At 43.0% G+C, this 24,333-nt stretch overlaps 1 protein-coding gene across 4 annotated transcripts in view; it reads right to left on the bottom strand.

Moving 5' to 3' along the window:
• Positions 1-24,333, bottom strand: part of LOC111955710 (A-kinase anchor protein 9) — a 134,190-nt gene that overhangs the window by 57,006 nt on the left and 52,851 nt on the right. For 3 of the 4 annotated variants that reach the window (XM_070436462.1, XM_023975991.2, XM_070436464.1), the window contains exons 17-21: positions 22,471-22,839; positions 18,495-18,788; positions 14,808-14,906; positions 13,706-13,836; positions 6,953-7,140 (exon numbers count right to left, since the gene is read on the bottom strand). In XM_070436462.1, the coding sequence (XP_070292563.1) occupies positions 6,953-7,140; positions 13,706-13,836; positions 14,808-14,906; positions 18,495-18,788; positions 22,471-22,839 (1,081 nt within the window). The remainder of the gene's footprint in view (positions 1-6,952; positions 7,141-13,705; positions 13,837-14,807; positions 14,907-18,494; positions 18,789-22,470; positions 22,840-24,333) is intronic. The other variant, XM_070436463.1, reaches the window with a different exon arrangement.

Genomic DNA, 24,333 nt, shown 5'->3' with positions numbered 1-24,333 from the left:
GATGTTGAGGAGTTTTATGGCTTGGGGGTAGAAGCTGTTTAGAAGCCTCTTGGACCTAGACTTGGCGCTCCGGTTCCGCTTGCCGTGCGGTAGCAGAGAGAACAGTCTATGACTAGGATGGCTGGAGTCATTGACCATTTTTAAGGCCTTCCTCTGACACAGCTTGGTATAGAGGTCCTGGATGGAAAGAAGCTTGGCCCCAGCGATGTACTGGGCCGTACGCACTACCCTCTGTAGTGCCTTGTGGTCGGAGGCCAAGCAGTTGCTATTCCAGGCAGTGACGCAACCAGTCAGGATGCTCTTGATGGTGCAGCTGTAGAACCTTTTGAGGACCCATGCCAAATCTTTTCAGTCTCCTGAGGGGGAATAGGATTTGTCGTGCCCTCTTCCCAACTGTCTTGGTGTGCTTGGACCATGTTAGTTTGTTAGGGTGTAGTGGACACCAAGGAACTTGAAGCTCTCAACCTGCTCCACTAAAGCCCTGTCGATGAGAATGGGGGCATGCTCGGTCCTCCTTTTCCTGTAGTCCACAATCATCTCCTTTGTCCTGATCACGTTGAGGGAGAGGTTCTTGTCCTGGCACCACATGGCCAGGTCTTTGACCTCCTCCCTATTGGCTGTCTTGTCGTTGATCAGGCCTATCACTGTTGTGCCATTGGAAAACTTAATTATGGTGTTGGAGTCGTGCCTGGTCGTGCAGTCATGAGTGAACAGGGAGTACAAGAGGGGACTGAGCACCCACCCCTGAGGGGCCCACGTGTTGAGGATCAGCGTGGCGGATGTGTTGTTACCTACCCTTACCACCTGGGGGTGGCCCGTCAGGAACTCCATGATTCAGTTGCAGAGGGAGGTGTTTAATCTTAGGGTCCTATGCTGGGTGATGCGCTTTGAGGGCACTATGGTGTTTAACGCTGAGCTGTAGTCAATGAATAGCATTCTCACACAGGTGGGAAAGGGCAGTGTGGAGTGCAATAGAGATTGCATCATCTGTTATTGATGTTATTGCGGTTTAGCGAAATGCTTGTGTGCCTAGTGTTAACTCGAAATGACACAACGACACGGATCCAGTTTAACAAAGTTTACTATACTATATGAACACACTACAAGGTAGCCATTACCCTCAAGGCTAGGTCCATCGACAACTAGACTCCCTGCGCAGGCGCACTCTTGACTGAGTGATAGCCCCGTAATAACAGAAATATAGGGATACTTAAAACATGAACTTAACACCTAGCTCCAACAGTCCAGTAGTATCTAACAAGTCACATAAATCTAAAGAATGGAATAAAGAAATATTAGGATGAGCAATGTCGGAGTGGCATTGACTAAAATACATTAGAAGTATGTATATACGTATGAAATTAGTAAAACAGCATGTAAACTTTATTTAAGTGACCAGTGATTCCATGTCTATGTAATTACTGGTGCAGGGTTGATCAACCGGGTGGTAGCCAGCTAGTGATGGCTATTTAATAGTCTGATGGCCTTGAGATACAAGCTGTTTTCAGTCTCTCGGTCCCAGCTTTGATGCACCTGTACTGACCTCATCTTCTGGATGAAAGTGGGGTGAACCTTCCTGTAACATTGGGTGCTGTAGGTGTCCTGGAGGTCAGGCAGTGTGCCCCCGGTGATGCGTTGGGCAGCCTGCACCATCCTCTGGAGAGCCTTGCGGTTGAAGGGCGGTGCAGTTGCCGTATTAGGCGGTGATACAGCCCAACAAGATGCTCTCTATTGTGTATCTGTAAATGTTTTATGAGCGTCTTAGGGACCAAGCCGCATTTCTTCAGCCTCCTGAGGTTGAAGAAGCGCTGTTGCACTTTCTTCACCACACTGTCTTTGTGGGTGGACCATTTCAGACAGTGATGTGTACGCCGAGGAACTTGAAGCTTTTCACCTACTCCACTGCAGTTCCGTCAATGTGGATGGGGGCGTGCTTCCTCTGCTGTCTCTGGAAGTCCACGATCAACTTCTTCATTTTGTTGAGGTTATTTTCCTGGCACCACTCCGCCAGGGCACTCACCTCCTCCCTGTAGGCTATCTCGCCATTGTTGGTAACAGGCCTACAGACACTGTTGTGTCGTCTGCAAACTTGATTGAGTTGGAGGCGTGCATGGCCACGCAGTCATGGGTGAACAGGGAGTACAGGAGGAGGCTGAGCACTCACCTTTGTGGGGCCCGTGTTGAGGATCAGCGAAGTGGAGGTGTGGTTTCCTCCCTTCACTACCTGGGGGGTGGCCTGTAATGAAGTCCAGGATCCAGTTGCACAGGACGAGGTTCAGACCCATGGCCTCGAGTTTGATGATGAACTTGGAGGGTACTATGGTGTTATATTCTGAGCTGTAGTCAATGAACAGCATTCTTACATAGGTATTCCTCTTGTCCAGATGGGATAAGGCAGTGTGCAGTGTGATGGCGATTGCATCGTCTGTGGACCTATTGGGGCGGTAAGCAAATTGAAGTGGGTCTAGGGTGGCAGGTAAGGTGGAGGTGATATGATCGTTAACTAGCCTCTCAAAGCACTTCATGATGAAATAAGTGAGTGCTACGGGGCGATAGTCATTTAGTTAAGTTACCTTCGCTTTCTTGGGTACAGGAACAATTGTGGACATCTTGAAGCAAGTGGGGATAGCAGACTGGGATAAGGAGAGATTGAATATGTCCGTAAACACTCCAGCCAGCTGGTCAAATGTGTCTTCAGCATAGAATGGAATCGTGATCTGATTTGCCGAAAGGAGGGTGGGGGTGGGCATTGTAGCCATCCCGGAAGGGAGAGTAACAATGGTCGAGAGTTTTTGAAGCGCGAGTACTACAGGTAATGTGTTGATAGAACTCCAGTAGCGTTTTCCTTAATTTGCTTTATTAAAATCCCCAGCTGCAATATCACATGAAAGCAGGGCGTTACAGTCTCAATCCTAGCTGACTGGTAGTGCCACCCCAGACACAACCACACAAAGAACTAAAAAGGAAAGAACAGACATTATGTTACTGAATGATCCACAATTGCCTCTTTATTCTCAGGAGGGGACACATCTCTCTTTTCAGTGCATTGGTCCACACTTTTCTAGCAAGAGAATGCAGGAGGAGAGATGATGGATCAGTGGACATCTTCTATCATGACTGCTAACTGAATTTGAATGCAAATACACATGCCACAGGATATGTGTGGTTCATACAAGATTATGGTGAAGGGGGAAGAGGAGAACCCTGAATGTCATGTACTTTGTGAAAACAAAATCTCAATAAGGAGTCAGTACTATTGTGCACATTGATTCTTTTTCAGTTCACGTCACATTCAAATAACCCGTCAACAGCTATACTTCATTGATAAAATACCAGAGCATTTGAAAAAGGTAACAAACAAAAAAAGGTTAAGCGGTTGGTTAACTAACTAGTTCTCCGAACTGTAAAATCTAACCACAATAATTAACCTTAGTTATGCACACCGCATATGTGTGTGTGTGTCTCATGTGTGTAGAGAGGGCAGGCAGATGTTTACTTCCGGGGAGATTTTCCCACACTAGAGCAGACTTTACCACTTAAAGGGATACTGCAAGATTCTGGCATTTATCCACTTACCCAGAGCCAGATGAACTTGTGAATAACATGTTCATGTCTCTGCGTGCAGTTTGAAGGAAGTTAGCAGTAGTTAACTAGTTAACTAGTGCTAACTACCTTTACAACTGTACCTGTAGACTTCCAGTCATTGCACTTAAAATGCCAGAGTCTCGCAGTATCCCCTTAAGCCTGTAGACACATAAGGGAGAGGCATATTGTTAAGCTTGGCAGTGCATTGGGTCAAACACACTTGTCATGTTTGGGGACTCCACCTTCGGGCCACATACCAAGAGATGAGTATACAGACGCTAAGGAGTGTAATGGTATTACCACTATTGTCTGATAGTTAGGGAGTAGTTGGTGGAATGGATGGACAATAAAATTGTCCAGGGTAGGGTATACTGCTGTTGTGCCCTTGAGCAAGTGCACCTGACTTCAATTGCTTAATTCAGCTATCTAGTCGTGTGATTCTATGATGTGTGAAATAAAGGTTATGAGCAAGTATTGTCGGGAGGCAATTATACATTCTGTTAATACAAGGTAGTCCGTATGGGGCAGCGACCAGGAAAAACTCTGAGCCCTACAATAAGAGTCTGGTTAAAAGGTATTGGCGAAGGATTGCCATGTCACCTCCAGAGTTACATTAATTCCTATGATTCATTAGTTACAGCACGTGATTCTGAAACACTGCCTACTATTGACAGGAGTGTTAGTCTGGCTGGACTGATTTTCCTCTAGTAACTGTGGGAACTTGACTTTTAATAATGTTTGGCGCTGGGATGAAATTGCCATGAATGCTATAGTCATTATGTATTGCTCTCTGTCTGCACACTGAAACTGATTATTGTGCACTTAGCAGCCATTGGCTGTAATTAGGAAAATATACAGATGAGATCAATTTTGCAAGTTTTGGTCACCCTGACGAGGGTAGTTTGACGGAAGGCTTGGTACAATAAAGATACATTTGTATTGATATTAAATGTACACGGAAGAAAAATATAAACGCAACATGTAAAGTGTTGGTCCCATGTTTCATGAGCTGGGGAAAAAAATCCCAGAAATGTTCCATAAGCACAAAAAGCTTATTTCGCTCAAATGCTGTGCACAAATTTGTTTACATCACTATTAGTAAGCATTTATCCTTTGCCAAGATAATCCATCCACTTGACAGGTGTGGCATATCAAGAAACTGATTAAACAGCATGATCATTACACAGGTGCACCTTGTCCTGGGGACAATAAAAGGCCACTCTAAAATGTGCAGTTGTGTCACACAACACCACAGAAGTGTGCAATTGGCATGCTGACTGCAGGAATGTCCACCAGAGCTGTTGACAAATAATTTAAATGTACATTTTTTCTACCATAAGCCACCTACAATGTAGTTTTAGAGAATTTTGCAGTATGTCCAACCGGCCTAACAACCACGTGTAACCACGTCAACCCAGGACCTCCATATCCATTCACCTGAGGGATCATCTGAGGAGGGTTGGAGGGGATGTAATAAAGCCCTTTTGTCGAAAAACGTATTCTGATTGGCGGCGCCCCTCATCAGCCATGTGAAATCAATAGATTAGGGCCTAATTCATTTATTTCAATTTATTTATTTCCTTATATGAACCGTAACGCTGTAAAATCTTAATAATTGTTGCATGCTGTGTTTATATTTTTGTTCAGTATAGGAATTTTCCCCCTGTATCTTTAGCAGCTTGGTTGGGTACGCAGCTGACTTTCACACAAACTGTATACAAGTTTTGAATATTGGCAAAGTTAACGCTATACACTCAGTTGGCAGTTTATTAGGTACACCCATCTAGTACCGGGTTGGAACCCTCTTTGCCCCAAGAACAGCCAGAATTATTCGGGGCATGGATATGTTGCTCAATTGGTATCAAGGGACCTAACGAGTGCAAGGAAAACATTTCCCACACCAGCAGCATGTACCATTGACACCAGGCAGGATGGGGCCATGTACTCATGCTGCTTATGCCAAATCCTTACTCTGCCATCAGCATGACGCAACATGAACTGGAATTTATCGGACCATGCAATGTTTTTCCACTCCTCAATTGTCTATTGTTGGTGATTGCATGCCCACTGGAGCAGCTTCCTCTTGTTTTTAGCTGATAGGAGTGGAACCCGGCATGGTCATCTGCTGCAATAGCCCAGCCGTGACAAGGACCAACAACAGATGCCATTCTGCACATCCCTGTTATACTGCGACGTTATTTGCCTGTTTGTGGCCCCGCTGTTAGCTTGCACGATTCTTGCCATTCTCCTTCGACCTCTCATCAACAAGCGGTTTTCCCCCACAGGACTGCCGCTGACCAGAAGTTTTTTGTTTGTCACACCACTCTCGGTAAACCCTAGACACTGTCGTGCATGAAAAGCCCAAGAGGCTGACCATTTCTGAGATACTGGAAGCGGCACGCCTGACACATATGATCACACTACGCTCAAAGTCGCTTAGGTCACTCGTTTTGCCCATTCAACATTCAATCGAACAGGAACTGAATGCCTCGCTGCCTGTCTGCCTGCTTTATACAGCAAGCCACGGCCACGTCTGTCTATAGGAGCTAACAATTGTCATGAACGGGGTGAGTGTACATCAACAATTCATTTAATGTGATGCATAGGTCCCATAGAAAAAGGTTCCATAAAGAAAGGCAGCAGGTAACCAGTCTGGCAGGACCTCTTTAGACTGACAATAATGGTTAGAAACTGTCAGGACTTCATTAATTATGATATGCAACATGGGCATTTTTGGCAATAAGTATTCTGTCTCCATCTTTCTTTCCTCTCCTGTGTATATTTCTGTCACACACCCAGACCTCAACCCTTGCACCTCTTCTTCTCTCCCTTACCTCATTGTATCTTTAGGTTTTCTCTGGCTCTATTTAATGAAATCTAAATCATCTTGATGGAGTGCTATTGTGCTCTTCCAAGACTCCGATCCCCAAGGGGGCTTGAAGGGGCATCAGGTAGCCTACTGTTCAGAGCTTTGGGCCAGTAACCGAAAGGTTGCTAGATCGAATCCCAGAGCTGACAAGGCAAAAATCTGTCGTTCTGCCCCTGAACAAGGCAGTTAACCCACTGTTCCTAGGCCGTCATTGTAAATAAGAATTTGTTCTTAACTGACTTCCCTGGTTAAATAAAGGTTAAATAACTAAAAAATATAATAATAATTGGTGTCACACGTTTGTCGCAGCCCTAGCTACTAATCATGCTCTTCAGTTAAGTGTAATCAGTTGTGTTTGTTAGAGATGTAGCTTAATTAACTGTGACACCAGTAAGGCCCGGAGGAGCAATATTGCTGACCCCATTTTACAGGTGTGTGCCTCTCACAACATGCATAGGTGGTAGTAGGGGTTGATTTGAAATTGGCTGCTCAACGAACCTTCAGCAGCCCCTGTGACAGGCCTAAAGGGCTCGCCAACTGCTCTTTGCCAGGTGGGTCTCTGTGAGGAGGGGGGTACCAGTAGCCCTTCCACATGGCACCCGATGGTCTCCTCAGCGGCCGCTGTGGTCTTGAGCACATCACTCAGCACCTGTCGGAGGCTCTCGTTAGCCTTACGCAGCAGATTCCTGTGGAAAGAAGAAAATAAACAAAAATATGAAATGTTGGTGGGAGCAAAGATTATGGTCTTTCATTCACTTAAAACAAATATTTTTGTTACGGGTGAGGTTGGCAAGACGCATACCGCACAAGTGCTTTGGTTAACTACATATGTACAGTGGCAAGAAAAAGTATGTGAACCCTTTGGAAATACCTGGATTTTTGCATAAATTGGTCATAYAATTTGATCTTATCTTTATCTAGYTCACAATAGAGAGTCTGCTTAAACTAACAACACACAAACAATTATACGTTTTCATGTCTTTGAGCACACCATGTAAACATTCACAACGCAGGGTGGAAAGAGTATGTGAACCCTTGGATTTAATAACCCTCCTTTGGTAGCAATAACCTCAACCAAACGTTTTCTGTAGTTGCGGATCAGACCTGTACAACGGTTTGGATTAATTTTGGACTTGGGATGTCTGGTGTGAACTGCTCTCTTGGGGTCATGCCACAGCATCTCAATTGGGTTGAGGTCAAGACTGACTGGGTCACTCCAGAAGGCGTATTTTCTTCTGTTAAAGCCATTCTGTTGTTGATTTACTTCTYCGTTTTGGGACGTTATCCTGTTGCATCACCCAACTTCTGTAGAGCTTCAATTGGCAGACAGATAGCCTTACATTCTCCTGCAAAATGTCTTGATAAACTTCGGAATTTATTTTTCCGTCAATGAGAGCAAGCGGTCCAGGCCCGAGGCAGCAAAGCAGCCCCAAATCATGATGCTAACCCCACCATACTTTACAGTTGGGATGAGGTTTTGGTGCTGTTGTGAGGTGCCCTTTTTTCTCCACACAGTGTTCTGTGTTCCTTCCAAACAACTCAACTATAGTTTCATCTGTCCACAGAATATTTAGCCAGTAGCGCTGTGGAACATCCAGGTACACTTTTGCAAAACTTCAGACGTGCAGCAATGTTTTTTTTAATAGCAGTGGCTTCTTCTGTGGTGTCCTCCCATGAACACCATTCTCGTTTAGAGTTTTACATATCGTAGACTCGTCAACAGAGATGTTAGCATGTTCCAGAGATTTCTGDAAGTCTTTAGCTGACACTCTAGGATTCTTCTTAACTTCATTGAGCATTCTGCGCTGTGGTCTTGCAGTCATCTTTGCAAGACAGCCACTCCTAGGGAGAGTAGCAACAGTGCTGAACTTTCTCCATTTGTAGACAATTGTTCTTACCGTGGACTGATGAACATCAAGGCTTTTAGAGATACTTATTGCAACCCTTTCCAGCTTTATGCAAGTCAACAATTCTTAATCTTAGGTCTTCTGAGATCTCCTTTGTCCCGAGGCATGGTTCAAATCAGGCAATGCTTCTTGTGAATAGAGGTTCTTGTGGTTCTGACTTAGAATATGTGGACAGCTACAAATACCTAGGTGTCTGGCTAGACTGTAAACTCACCTTCCAGACTCACATTAAGCATCTCCAATCCAAAGTTAAATCTATAATCGGCTTCCTATCTCGCAACAAAGCCTTCTTCACTCATGCTGCCAAACATACCCTCGTAAAACTGACCATCCTACCGATCCTGGACTTTGGCGATGTCATTTACAAAATAGCCTCCAATACTCTACTCAGCAAATTGGATGCAGTCCATCACAGTGCCATCCGTTTTGTCACCAAAGCCCCATATACTACCCACCACTGCGACTTGTATGCTCTCGTTGGCTGGTCCTCGCTACATATTCGTCGCCAAACTCACTGGCTCCAAGTCATCTATAAGTCTTTGCTAGGTATAGCTCCGCCTTATCTCAGCTCACTMGTCACCATAGCAACACCCACCCGTAGAACGCTCTCCAGCAGGTATATTTCACTTGCCATCCCCAAAGCCAACARCTCCTTTGGCTGCCTTTCCTTCCAGTTCTCTGCAGCCAATGACTGGAACAAATTGCAAAAATCACTGAAGTTGGAGACATATCTCCTTCACTAAATTTAAGCGTCAGCTGTCAGAGCAGCTTACCGATCGCTGCAGCTGTACACAGCCCATCTGTAAATAGCCCATCCAACCAACTACCTACCTCATCCCCATATTTGTTTTTGTTTTTCTGCTCTTTTGCACACCAGTATTTCTTCTTGCACATCCTCATCTSCACATATATCACTCGAGTGTAAATTGCTAAATTGTAATTACTTTGGCTCTATTGGCCTATTTATTGCCTTACCTCCCTAATTCATTTGCACACACTGTATACAGATTTTTCTATTTTGTTATTGACCGTACGTTTGTTTATCCCATGTGGTAACTCTGTTTTTGTCGCACTGCTTTTGATTTATCTTGGCCAGGTCGCAGTTGTAAATGAGAAGTTGTTCTCAACTGGCCTACCTGGTTAAATAAAGGGGATTTTTATTTTTTTATATATATATTTTTTTAAAGCAACATTTTGGGAGTGTTTTCTCTAGGCCAAGGCAGCTCTAACCAACCATCTCCAATCTCGTCTCATTGATTGGACTCCAGGTTAGCTGACTCCTGACTCCAATTAGCTTTTGGAGAAGTCATTAGCCTCGGGGTTCACATACCTTTTCCAACCTACACTGTGAATGTTTAAATTATGTAATCAATATAGACAAGAAAAATATAATAATTTGTGTGTTATTAGTTTAAGCACACTTCTCTGTCTATTGGTGTGACTTAGATGAAGATCAGATCAAATTTGATGACAAATATATGCCGAAATCACATACTTTTTCTTGAAACATGTGGTGCTTGGTCATATTCACTGCATACATCTCTTTTTGAAGAAAACAATAAAAATAAAGTAGCTAAAACCCACTTATATAAAAGTATTACATTGTCATAGTCAGTCTAGAACACAACTTATACTTAAGACATTTTAGTATAGATCAGGTCCCTTGTCCGTCTAACCTTTTATCAGTTTATACAGTGCTTTCTGAAAGTATTCAGACCCCTTGACTTTAACCACATTTTGTTAAGTTACAGCCTTAATCTAAAATTGATTAAATCGTTCCCCTCATCAATCTACACACAATACCCCACAAGGACAAAGCAAAATCAGGTTTAGAATTCTTTGCAAATTCATAAAAAATACAAAATTTACTGAAATATCACTTACATAAGTATTCAGACCCTTGACTCAGTAATTTGTTGAAGCACCTTTGGCAGCGATTACAGCCTCGAGTCTTCTTGGGTATGACGCTACAAGCTTGGCACACCTGTATTTGGGGAGTTCCTCCCCGTCTCTGCAGATCCTCTCAAACTCTGTCAGGTTGGATGGGGAGCGTTGCTGTCCAGCTATTTTCAGGTCTCTCCAGCGATGATTCCTCGGGTTCAAGTCCGGGCTCTGGCTGGGCTACTCAAGGACATTCAGAGACTGGTCCCGAAGCCACTACTGTGTTGTCTTGGCTGTGAGCTTAGGGTCGTTGTCCTGTTGGAAGGTGTACATTTGCCCCAGTCTGAGGTCCTGAGCACTCTGGAGAAGGTTTTCATCAAGGATCCCTTTGTGCTTTGCTCTGTTCCTCTTTCACTTAATCCTGACTATACTCCCAGTCCCTGCCGATGAAAAACAACCATAGCATGATGCTGCCACCACCATGCTTCACTGTAGGGATGGTGCCAGGTTTCCTCCAGAAGTGACACTTGGCATTCAGGCCAAAGAGTCTTGGTTTCATCAGACCAGAGAATCTTGTTTCTCATGGTCTGAGAGTCCTTTGGGTGACAAGCTGGCTGTCATGTGCCTTTAACTGAGGAGTGGCGTCCGTCTGGCCACTCTACCATAAAGTCCTGATTGGTGGAGTGCTGCAGAGATGGCTGTCCTTCTGGAAGGTTATCCCATCTCCACAGAGAAACTCAAGAGCTCTGTTAGAATGACCATCAGGTTTTTGGTAAGCACCCTGATTGCTCAGTTTTGACGGCGGCCAGCTCTAGGAAGAGTCTTGGTGGTTCCAAACCTCTTCCATTTAAGAATGATGGAGGCCACTGTGCTCTTGGAGACCTTCAATGCTGCAGACATTTTTTGGTACCCTTCCCCAGATCTGTGCCTTGACACAATCCTGTCTCAAAGCTCTATGGGCAATTCCTTCAACCTCATGGCTTGGTTTTTGTGCTGACATGCACTGTGGGACCTTATATAGAAAGTTGTGTGGCTTTCCAAATCTTGTCCAATCAATTTAATTTACCAAAGGTGGACTCCAATCAAGGTGTAGAATTTTTATTTTATTTATTTCACCTTTATTTAACCAGGTAGGCAAGTTTAGAACAAGTTCTCATTTGCAACTGCGACCTGGCCAAGATAAAGCATAGCAGTTCGACACATACAACAACAGAGTTACACATGGAATAAACAAACATACAGTCAATATTACAGTAGGGAAAAAAAGGAAACCAAAAAAGTCTATATACAGTGTGTGCAAATTAGGTAGGATACGGGAGTTAAGGAAATAAATAGGCCATGGTGGRGAAGTAATTACAATATAGCAATTAAACACTGGAATGGTGGATGTGCAGAAGATGAATGTGCAAGTAGAGATACTGGGGTGAAAAGGAGCAAGATAAATAAATAAATACAGTATGGGGATGAGGTAGTTGGATGGGCTGTTTACAGATTGGCTATGTACAGGTGCAGTGATCTGCTCTGACAGCTGGTGCTTAAAGCTAGTAATTTTTGCAGTTCGTTCCAGTCATTGGCAGCAGAGAACTGGAAGGAAAGTCAGCCAAAGGAGGAATTGGCTTTGGGGGTGACCAGTGAGATATACCTGCTGGAGAGSGTGCTATGGGTGGGTGCTGCTATGGTGACCAGTGAGCTGAGATAAGGRGGGGCTTGACCTAGCAGAGTCTTGTAGATGACCTGGAGCCAGTGGGTTTGGCGACGAGAGTGAAGCGAGGGCCAGCCAACGGGAGCGTACTGGTCGCAATGGTGGGTAGTATATGGGGCTTTGGTGACAAAACGGATGGCACTGTGATAGACTGCATCCAATTTGTTGAGGGGAGTGTTGGAGGCTATTTTGTAAATTACATTGCCGAAGTCGAGGATCGGTAGGATGGTCAGTTTTACGAGGGTATGTTTGGCAGCATGAGTGAAGGATGCTTTGTTGCGAAATAGTCAGTTGATTCTAGATTTAATTTTGGATTGGAGATGCTTAATTTGAGTTTGGAAGGAGAGTTTACAGTCTAACCAGACACCTAGGTATTTGTAGTTATCCACATACCCCCAAGCCATAAGACTCCTGAACAGGTAACCAAATGGTTACCCGGACTATTTGCATTTTGTGCCCRCCCAACCCCTCTTTTACGCTGCTGCTACTCTCTYTTTATCTTATATGCATAGTCACTTTAACTATACATTCATGTACATACTACCTAAATTGGCCCAACCAACCAGTGCTCCCGCACATTGGCTAACCGGGCTACGTTGGCATTGTGTTCCACCCACCGCCAACCCCTCTTTTTACGCTTCTGCTACTCTCTGTTCATCATATATGCATAGTCACTTTAACGATACCTACAGGCATACTACCTCAATAAGCCTGGTAACTTGGTGCTCTGTATATGCCTTGCTACTCTTTTTTCAAATGTCTTTTTTTCATGTTTTTTTATCTTTACTCTTACCTACCAACACACAACATACCTTTTTTCCCCCACCATTGGTAGAGCCTGTAAGTAAGGCATTCACTGTAATTAGTCTACACCTGTTATATTCGAGCGCACGTGACAAATAAACTTAATTTGATTTGTATTTCTAAGATCAGAGCCATCCAGAGTAGTTGATCGCTGGACAGGTGGGCAGGTGCGGGCAGTTCGGTCTGAAGAGCATGCATTTAGTTTTTACTTGCATTTAAGAGCAGTTGGAGGCCACGGAAGGAGAGCTGTATGTATGCATTGAATGCTGTCTGGAGGTTAGTTAACACAGTGTCCAACGAAGGGCCGAGAGTTTACAGAATGGTGTGTGTCTGCATAGATGTGGGATCAGAGAAATTACCAGCAGCAAGAGCGGACATCATTGATGTATACAGAGAAGAGTCGGCCCAAGAATTGAACCATGTGGCACGCCCAACTAGAGACTGCCAGAGGTCCGGACAACAGGCCCTCCGATTTGACACACTGAACTCTATCAGAGAAGTAGTTGGTAAACCAGGCGAGACAATCATTTGGAGGACGATCAATGGAAACAGGATGCATCTGAGCTCAATTTCGAGTCTCGTYACAAAGGGTCTGAATACTTAAGTAAATAATGTGTGTGGTTTTTCTTTTTAATACATTTGGGGGAAAAATTTAAAAAACTGTTTTTGCTTTGTCATTATGGGGTATTGTGTGTAGATTGCTGAGGATTAAWWWWWWWWWWAATCCTTTTTAGAATAATGTTGTAACGTAACAAAATATGGACAAAGTCAAGGGGTCTGAATACTTTCCAAAGGCACTGAATGTGGGTATAAAAAAAATTCAACAATTCTCTGGTCAAAAATATACAATAAATGTGCAGAGGTAAAATCATGACACGTGCACAAGAGTTAATTATGTTCTCTACAATATAAATGAAACTGAAAGTATAGAACATTTCTATCATTCTCTAGTCATACCTCTCAGTAGTGATGACTTGATGATCTGGACAAGAAGAGTCATCCTCTCTATCTTGTGACGAGATATTTCCACCCATGGCCCTCTTCCTCCTGACCTCTTCATCTTCCTCACCTTCCTCTTCTCCCCTCTTCTTCAGTGGATGGACCGGCAGGAGGGAGAAGAACGACAACAGCCCTGTCATTATCACCCGTTTACAGACAAGCACAGACTTTCACACTGTGTTGACGATTCCTGGAAACATGAGATGGCGACGGCCAGGCAAGCTGAAGGCATGACCATTATAAGGAAAGTGGATTCAAATCAGACGAAAGTCGCAGCGCGCACCAGTACACACACACACACACACACACACATACACAAATCCATGGAAGCTAGGGAAACACTAGTATCTTTGTGCTGTTATGGCAACAGGTGCACCAGAGTCAAGGGCTGATGCAGGAAGTAGAGTGGCTCCCTCTCATGGTGAGGGAACAGAAATGCTGCTCATTCCGATAGAACGCTAATCAAGAGATGTTCACGTTCATTCCTAAATGACCACATTGTGTGTACTGGTGAAGGCTGTTGAGGTTTCTCCAACAATCTCTTTACCTTTGAGCTTCAATCTTTATATTTCGTCATTTGGTTGAGATTTAACAGTTTGACATTTAAATTAGAAACGAAAAGAGTAGGTACTTTTCATGTCATAATAAGTTAGYCTATTATGCAAAGAGCACATAGTGCCAACTGAACGTCAGTAAACGCAGTCAATAGATTAATAGGATTTAATGTACTGAGGGTATAACATATTAATAACTAAACACATCAAGGTGCCAAAAGCGACAGCCATCATGGGCCTTCGGGGGCTGGTTGCAAAAAAAATAGCCTGAAGACATTTCAAATCACACTACTGAAAGTGAGTCTCCATTCATCAAACACTGAATATCATTTAGGGATTCTGAACACAACTCCGAAGACATTCCAACTCGCACTACTGATAGTAAGTCTCCATCAAACACTGAAAAACTGCATCATCACTATGGACTCTGAGAGCAACTCCGATGTCATTTAGGCTGAGGTGGAAAGTAGTAGAGGTGCAACTGAACTTTAAAATAAAAACATTACCTTTTCTTTCTGTGAGACTCTGCTTTTCACTTGCGCTTTTGCTCTTTCCTTCTTTCTACTTGCTTTTCTCTCACTCTCTCCCTCAGAGGAATATCCCATCTGCAATAAAAAAAAAGCAAGTAGCCTTAATTTATTCAWTAACCAAAATGATCGCATTCACAATGACATAAAATGGCAGTTTGATGCTTCGACTCAAAATGTTAGAACATTTGTGATGCAGTGGCGTGAACACTATGTGGTAGCTGAGCAAACACCTATCGCCTGTGCACGTTTGTCAAGTTGGTGGTGCATGTCTCTATACATGCAACCTCTTCCACACACACACAAAGGGGAAAAAGTAGCCTAAATGCATGCAAACTCCAGCTATGAACAACCCTGACAACCAAAAAAACACAATCCGGCAATTGCAGTTACAGTTGAAGTCTGAAGTTTACATACACTTAAGTTGGAGTCATTAAAACTCATTTTTCAACCACTCCACAAATTTCTTGTTAACAAACTATAGTTTTGGCAAGTCGGATAGGACATTTACTTTGTGCTGACAAGTCATTTTTTCCAGACAACTGTTACAGATTAATTCACATATAATTCACTGTATCACAATTCCAGTGGTCAGAAGTTTACATACACTAAGTTGACTGTGCCTTTAAACAGCTTGGAAAATTCCAGAAAAGGTATGTCATGGCTATAGAAGCTTCTGTTAGGGCTAATTGACATCATTGAGTCAATTGGGAGGTGTTACCTGTGGATGTATTTGCAAGGCCTACTTCAAATGCAGTGCCTTCGTTTTGCGTGACATCATGGAAAATTCTAGAAGAATGTCAGCCAAGACATCAGGAAAAAAATTGTGGACCTCCACAAGTCTGCGTTCATACTTGGGAGGCAATGTGCCAAATGCCTGAAGGTACCCGTTATCTGTACAAACAAAAGTCGCAAGTATAAATACCATGGTTGACCACGCAGCCGCATACCGCTCAGAAGGAGACGCGGTTCTGTCTCCTAAGAGATAAACATACTTTGGTTGCGATAAAGTGCAAATCAATCCAGAACAACAGCAAAGGACTTGGTGAAGAGGCTGGGGAAACCGTTACAAAAAGACCTAATCCACAGTAAAACAAGGTTCTACAGTGGGGAGAACAAGTATTTGATACACTGCCGATTTTGAAGTTTCCCTACTTACAAAGCATGTAGAGGTTTCTTGTAATTTAGTGGAGTCTGTTGGATTGAGTGGTGTGGACAGTGTGTCTTTAGACAGGGTAACGAGTTAAAAAAGGAGGTGCAATTAATACAGGTAATGATGGAGACAGGATGGGCGTATTAAAGAAAAACTAACAGGTCTGTGAGGCCGGAATTCTTACTGGTGGTAGGTGATCAAATACTGATGGTTCATGCAATAAAATGCAAATGAATTTACTTAAAGCATACAATGTGGATTTTCTGGAATTTTTGTTTTTTGATTCCGTCTCTACAGTTGAAGTTGTACCTTATGATAAGAATTATCAGAACCTCTACATGCTTTGTAAGTAGGAAAACCTGCCAAAATCGTCAGTGTATTCAAATTACTCCTGCTCCCCAACTGTCTATCAACATAACTGGAAAGGGCGCTCAGCCAAGGAAGAAGCCACTGCTCCAAAACCACCATAAAAAAGCCAGATACGGGTTGCAACGGCCACGTGGGACGAAGACCGGACTTTTTGGAGAAATGTCCTTGGTTTAATGAAACAAATAGAACTGGGTTTGGCCATAATGACCATCGTGATGTTTGGAGGAAAAAGTGGGAGGCTTGCAAGCCAGAAGAACACCATCCCAACCTTGAAGCCACGGAGTTGGCGCATCATGTTGTGGGGTTGCTTTGTGCAGGAGGGACTGGTGCACTCACAAAATAGCTGGCATCATGAGGGAGGAAAAGTTATGGTGATATATGGAGGCACATCTCCAAGCATCAGTCAGAAGTTAAAGCTTGGGTCGCAAATGATGTCTTTCAAATGGACAATGACCCCAAGCATAATTCCAAAGTTGCTTGGCAAAAGGCTAGGACATACAAAGTCAAGGTATTTGGAGGTGGCCATCACAAGCCTGACCGTCAATCTCTATAGACAATTTGTGGGCAGAACTGAAAAAGGCGTGTGGGAGCATGGAGGTCTACAAACCTGACTCAGGTACACCAGCTCTGTCAGGAGGAATGGGCAAAAATTCACCCAACTTTTTGTGGGAAGCTTGTGGAAGCTACCCAAAACGTTGACCCAAGTTAAACAATTAAAGGCAATGCTACCAAATACTAATTGAGTGTATGATGTAAACTTCTGACCCACGGGGAATGTGATAAAGAAAATAAAAGCTGAAATAAATCATTCTCTCTCTTATTCTGACATTTCACATTCCTAAAATGAAGTGGTGATTCTAACTGACCTAAAACAGGGAATTTCTACAAGGATTAATGTCAGGAATTGTTAAAACTGAGTTTAAATGTATTTGGCTAACGGTGTAAACTTCCGACTTCAACTGTAAACAACTTATTTTCCAAGTTGTCTTCAACATTACAGGATTTGTCTTTAGTGTGTTAGGAGGACTCTCGTCACATTATGAACATCAAACCCGGCATCCAACGTCATCATGCAAGTAATGCCTAATCATGCAATAAATGTTTTGTGAAAAGCTTGGCGTTGCAAGGGGTGTGTTTGTGTGTGTGTGTGTGTGTGTGTGTGTGTGTGTGTGTGTGTCAGCAGCACACCATGAGTGTGAGCAGGACATCCACACAGTGAGCTTTCAAAATAAATGAATATTTAAATCAGCATAAATACTGTATCTCAAGCGTGTAAAACACAGGGCACGAATGACAGCTCAAGTACTCAGATCATACCACAATGGTGCTTATATTTTCTCCCACACTTACCACTTATGAGGACATAGAAATATCTACTGTACGCTTTCAGGGAAAGTAAGCAAGCACTGTTACATTGAGGCTTGCTAGACCCTTTAGCAATGCCAAAAATCTAAACGAAAAGTTACTATGGCATATACTTTTTGGTGTTGCGTTAGTTTATGTCTCATACATACTTTTGGTGACAATGCTAGCAAACAGGCTACGGTCTTCCTAATGAAAATAAGYCCCCTGTGGGTGTAGCCAATATTGCGGCCAAGTGAAGCATCTTCGGTTAGACGTCACAGCCTCTTCGATTAGGAAACTTTGGACATGTGTTAGTAGGCTATGGCTTAGGCTAAAAAAGTATTGAGAAAAAGAGCTAGAAGGAGAAGGAGCGAGGGAGACAACGAGTGTAAGGACACAGTGTTATCCTTCAAAAGGCCCCTGAAGGGTTTGTACAAAGCAAACCACACCATGTGAGGTATAATAATATCCCTCCCTAGGCGATCAAGTGGTTTAACCCACTAAGTGCTTCTCAATATTGAGAGCAATGGGTTAGACAAGACAATACTTGGCAYGTGAATGAAAATCACTTCACTTCATTTTCAAACTCGTCATTTAACACAGAACTACATTCAGCTTCTACGGAGAGTGGTTTTATGTGGTTAGATTGCATGTTTCGAAGAGCTTAAAAACGCATCCAAGTACTAAGCRTGTGCATCTTAGCAACTAATGCCAACCTAGGTGTTGTAACCCCAAATACAAACAATGAACACATGCTACTGTGCAAATCAAAAACTATCCAGAAATCCCCCAATGCTAACCTGCTCAGATCCTGGACCTCTGCGGCAAAGCTGCTCTTTAATCCCATGGAGCTCCGCAGTCCTCTCCTCCAGCTCCTTCTCCAGCCTTTCTTTTTCCTCCACGAACGTCCTCTGCACCTCCTCCAGAGAGATGCCCTTGGTGAGTGAGCTCCTAGTGGTCTGCTGCTCCTCTTCCACCCCTGCCTCGTCCTCCTCGGACTGGGTCTGCATGGCTGAGGTGGTCTCGCGGGCGCTCTTGGTTATTCGGGCCAATTCGCTTTGCTGGGCAAACTCCACCGACATCTGAACTATGACCTAGGAGATATGCGTATGAGCCCATCATAGTGGAATGGTTTAAATGTAATGTTGACAAGTGAAAGGCAAAACATTTTTAAATGTATATTTTCAAATAAATTTGAAAGGCAATTCAATCTAGATAGAATGACTAAAAMCACTGCTCCTCACAAATAAATGCTAAAAGAGCATCTTCCTATCAAAAACACCTTGGAGCAGGTTAGAATACATGCTTTGTACATAAGTACTTACGACACCGTGTGTGTTATTTTTTTGAAGTTCACAGGATTCACTACGCCCTAAGATACAGCTGGTGCTTTAAACATACAAAGGCTGCACATAAAAAAAATAGCCAAATGCCTGAACTCACCAATATTCTCAAGGATGTTTTTACATTTTTTATTTTTTATTTTAAATTCTTAAGGGGTGGATCAGCTAAGTATTGCAGAAAGATTGTTGCTTCCATCAAGGTAATTGTCTGCATCATTTCCAATCCCCCATATATTTTGGGGGTAAATATATCCATACACATACAGTGGGGAGAACAAGTATTTGATACACTGCCGATTTTCCTATTTACAAAGCATGTAGAGGTCTGTAATTTTTATCATAGGTACACTTCAACTGTGAGAGACGGAATCTAAAACAATAATCCAGAAAATCACGTATGATTTTTAAGTATTTCATTTGCATTTTTTGCATGACATAAGTATTTGATACATCAGAAAAGCAGAACTTAATATTTGGTACAGAAACCTTTGCTTGCAATTACAGAGATCATACGTTTCCTGTAGTTCTTGACCAGGTTTGCACACACTGCAGCAGGGATTTTGGCCCACTCCTCCATACAGACCTTCTCCAGATCCTTCAGGTTTCGGGGCTGTCGCTGGGCAATACGGACTTTCAGCTCCCTCCAAAGATTGTCTATTGGGTTCAGGTCTGGAGACTGGCTAGYCCACTCCAGGACCTTGAGATGCTTCTTACGGAGCCACTCCTTAGTTGCCCTGGCTGTGTGTTTCGGGTCGTTGTCATGCTGGAAGACCCAGCCACGACTCATCTTCAATGCTCTTACTGAGGAAAGGAGGTTGTTGGCCAAGATCTCGCGATACATGGCCCCATCCATCCTCCCCTCAATACGGTGCAGTCGTCCTGTCCCCTTTGCAGAAAAGCATCCCCAAAGAATGATGTTTCCACCTCCATGCTTCACGGTTGGGATGGTGTTCTTGGGGTTGTACTCATCCTTCTTCCTCCTCCAAACACAGCGAGTGGAGTTTAGACCAAAAAGCTCTAGTTTTGTCTCATCAGACCACATGACCTTCTCCCATTCCTCCTCTGGATCATCCAGATGGTCATTGGCAAACTTCAGACGGGCCTGGACATGCGCTGGCTTGAGCGGGGGACCTTGCGTACGCTGCAGGATTTTAATCCATGACGGCGTAGTGTGTTACTAATGGTTTTCTTTGAGACTGTGGTCCCAGCTCTCTTCAGGTCATTGACCAGGTCCTGCCGTGTAGTTCTGGGCTGATCCCTCACCTTCCTCATGATCATTGATGCCCCACGAGGTGAGATCTTGCATGGAGCCCCAGACCGAGGGTGATTGACCGTCATCTTCAACTTCTTCCATTTTCTAATAATTGCGCCAACAGTTGTTGCCTTCTCACCAAGCTGCTTGCCTATTGTCCTGTAGCCCACCCCAGCCTTATGCAGGTCTACAATTTTATCCCTGATGTCCTTACACAGCTCTCTGGTCTTGGCCATTGTGGAGAGGTTGGAGTCTGTTTGATTGAGTGTGTGGACAGATGTATTTTATACAGGTAAAGAGTTCAAACAGGTGCAGTTAATACAGGTAATGAGTGGAGAACAGGTGGGCTTCTTAAAGAAAAACGAACAGGTCTGTGAGAGCCGGAATTCTTACTGGTTGGTAGCTAATCAAATACTTATGTCATGCAATAAAATGCAAATTAATTACTTCAAAATCATACAATGTGATTTTCTGGATTTTTGTTTTATATTCCGTCTCTCACATTTGAAGTGTACCTATGATAAAAGTTACAGACCTCTACATGCTTTGTAAGTAGGAAAATCGGCAGTGTATCAAATACTTGTTCTCCCCACTGTATATACATACACATACCTATATATATATATACACATTCTTTTTTTAGAATATACCTTTATTATTCCCCGCAAACCCTACCACCCCACCCCCAATTGGAGTAAACTAATAAACAATAACACTTAGGCTTCTATCTTTAGTTTATACATATTATACACATTTTACAGACACAATCTATTTTACAATAGTTATATTTTGTTTGTTTTTATCCATCCAGTTTGATTTCTATTTGTAACTGTGCTATTTCACAAAATTTCTGAACCTATATACAATCAAACAGACCCCGTATGTTTACCATTGGTTATCTTGTTATTAGTCCCACCCTTCAGCTCCATTCAACCCCTCCCATCTATCTCTCAACACAATCCATTTTGGATTTCTATTTGCCATATATTTTTTAGCTGTGATGCTTCACAAAAGTACTGAACCTTTATATTCTCATAGCTTCTACAGATTATTTTTAATTTACAAACATTTTTGCTAAAATAATTATGTTATTGATTGATTGACTATGGCTTTTCAAATCACCCAGTATTGCTATCTGAAGCGTTAGTTCTAGGCAAATGTTGCAATTCTTCAGCCATTCCTGGACCTGTGACCAAAAACGAGCTACATATGAACAATACCAAAATAAATGATCTAATGACTCTGTCTCCTCACAGCTAAATCTGCATAGCTGGGAAGATTGTATCCCCCATATATATAACATTCTATTGGTTGCAAGAATTTTGTACAGTAATTTAAATTGAAAAATTATAAGTTTTGAATCAGGCGTTGTTTTGCGTATCAATTCATAAACCATGTGCCATGGAATGGGTACATCGAAAATCTCTTCCCAACTATTTTGCAATTTATATGGCACAGCTGTCAGTTTTTTGGTCCTGATTAGGATGAAGAATATCTGACACTACTTTTTTAATTCTATGCGCCAAGCATTTTGCTAGGATTTTGCATCACAACACTGAAGTGTAAGAGGTCTCCAATTTTTTTTATGGATTGGATCTACCACTTGGGTCCTGTTTCAGTAATAATGATATCYGACCTTCTTGTCACGTGTCTGATAATATACCATTTATATAGGAGTGGTTAAAACATGCTAATAGTGGTCCTCTGTGTATATAAAAAAAGGTTTTGTATACATCCACTGGTATGCCATCTAGCCCTGGAGTTTTCCCAGCCTTAAAGGCTTTAATTGCATCAAGAAGTTCCTCCTCTGTAATTTGGCCTTCACAAGAGTCTTTCTGTACAGATGTTAATTTTACATTATTATTAGGACAAAAATCCATACAATTAGTTTCAGTTAGCGCATATGGATATGTTTAGGATATGTTTTCTTGCTTGTTAGTCTTAAATCATTCTACAAGACCAGTTTTGGTCATACTCTTCAAAGAACATTAGGACCTCAGAGATACAAACACGTCAGAAATGGAGGTTGTTCAGAATACGAAAATGTTCGTCGTTAGGAAATCAAGTTTTTTTTAACCATGTAGAAAACATGAATTTCATACCTAAGTTTGTCTGTACCCTACAATAACTCTGTTTTTCGTTTTTTAAATAATTGTCCCTGTTCGGCAGTCAACTTCTTACCTTAGCTATCTCCTCCTCCACCCTCTCCTGGTGTCTCCTCTCCTGCACACCTTGGTCGCCTTGGTCCTCCGTGCTGGGTCCCTTGATATAGCATTTGCTCCCGTTGATGCCCTCCGGATCCGGCTTCACCTGCAACCACACGTCCTCCTCTCCTTCCTCTCTCCCTCTCTCTCTCTTTTCCTGCACCCACTCTTCTCTGAGTCTGGTGAGCTCAGCACACTGTTGTTCCTTCAGCGCTGCCACCTCCTGGTGGTACTTATGGTAGAGCGCTCTCCTCAGCGTCTGCAGCAGCGCCGTCATGCCCATAGACTTGGCCGGCCCGCGTAGCTCCGCGTCCAGACCCACCAACAACGGATCCTCCTCCACCAGCTAGAGACGAGGGGGAGGAGTGGACAAGGAATAGGATGGGGATAGGATAGACACAGACATAAAAATAAATTAACCAGAGGGAAACGTATATGGAAGAAAAATAGGAGAGGCGGCGAGAAAAACATAGGAATTGAGCAAAGGTCAGAGGAGAAAAGAGGGAAAGATCCAGAGGCTTTTCAGAGTGTGTGCCCCCTCCCTTCCCCCTCAGCCACCCACTGGAGAGAAATTAACTGATTCTACTTCCTATGCCTTGAAGGCTGAATGATGCACTGATAAATAGAAGTCAGACATCCTATAGAGTAGAGTTTCAGTTCGGCTAGAGCACCACTACGTCAAGCTACAATAGTAAGTCTTTCCTTTTTCTCTCTTTTTTTCAGCTATGCCTCTCACTTAGTGAATCGTTATTGTGCTATAATAGCACCTGGTGTTGGTTGCTCTCGATAACTCATTTTCTATCACTCTCCTCCTACCTCCCCCTCTCCCTTTCCCTCCACCTTACAGTCTACTCTATGCATTCCACATCTTTCTCTCTCTCACCGGACATCTCTCCATTTTTCCTCCCTCTCTAACCCTTTATTTCTGTCTTTTCTTTCTGTCTCCCTCAATCTCTGAGCTCCTCTATTCTCCGGCTTTCTTCTCTGATGTGAGAATCAGCGTCTCACGCTGCTAGACCGGAAAGCAAGGGAGGTAGCGAGAGCAAGTGAACAAGCGGGAGGTGGATTGATCGTGAGAGACTTGACTGAAACGGACCGGGTCACTCATGTAGACAGAATCTTCCTTTAATGCAGGCGAAGACTTGATTACCGTAGTAGTATATACAGTTGAAGTCGGAAGTTTACATACACCTTAGCCAAATACATTTAAACTCAGTTTTCACAACTACTGACATTTAATCCTAGTAAAGATTCCCTGTTTTAGGTCAGTTACGATCACCAGTTTATTTTAAGAATGTGAAATGTCAGAATAATAGTAGAGGGAATGACTTATTTCAGTTTTTATTTCATTCCTCACATTCCCAGTGGGTCAGAAGTTTACATACATACACTCAATTAGTATTTGGTAGCATTGCCTTTAAATTGTTTAACATGGGTCAAACGTTTCAGGTAGCCTTCCACAAGCTTCCCACAATAAGTTGGGTGAATTTTGGAGGTGTACCTGTGGATGTATTTCAAGGCCTACCTTCAAACTCAGTGCCTCTTTGCTTGACATCATGGGAAAATCTATGAAATCAGCCAAGACCTCAGGAAAAAAATGGTAAACCTTCGAAGTCTGGTTCATCCTTGGGAGCAATTTCCAAATGCCTGAAGGTACCACGTTCATCTGTACAAACAATAGTACCCAAGTTAAACACCATGGTACCACGCAGCCGTCATACCGCTCAGGAAGGAGACGCGTTCTGTCTCCTAGAGATAAACATACTTTGGTGCGAAAGTGAAAATCAATCCGCAGAACAACAAGCAAAGGACCTTGTGATGGTGCTGGAGGGAACAGGTA

The sequence above is a fragment of the Salvelinus sp. IW2-2015 genome, linkage group LG31 (assembly GCF_002910315.2).
Source record: "Salvelinus sp. IW2-2015 linkage group LG31, ASM291031v2, whole genome shotgun sequence".
Lineage (NCBI taxonomy): Eukaryota > Metazoa > Chordata > Actinopteri > Salmoniformes > Salmonidae > Salvelinus > Salvelinus sp. IW2-2015.
Note: the sequence above shows the minus strand (reverse complement) of the source record. Positions and strands in the feature narration are given on the sequence as shown.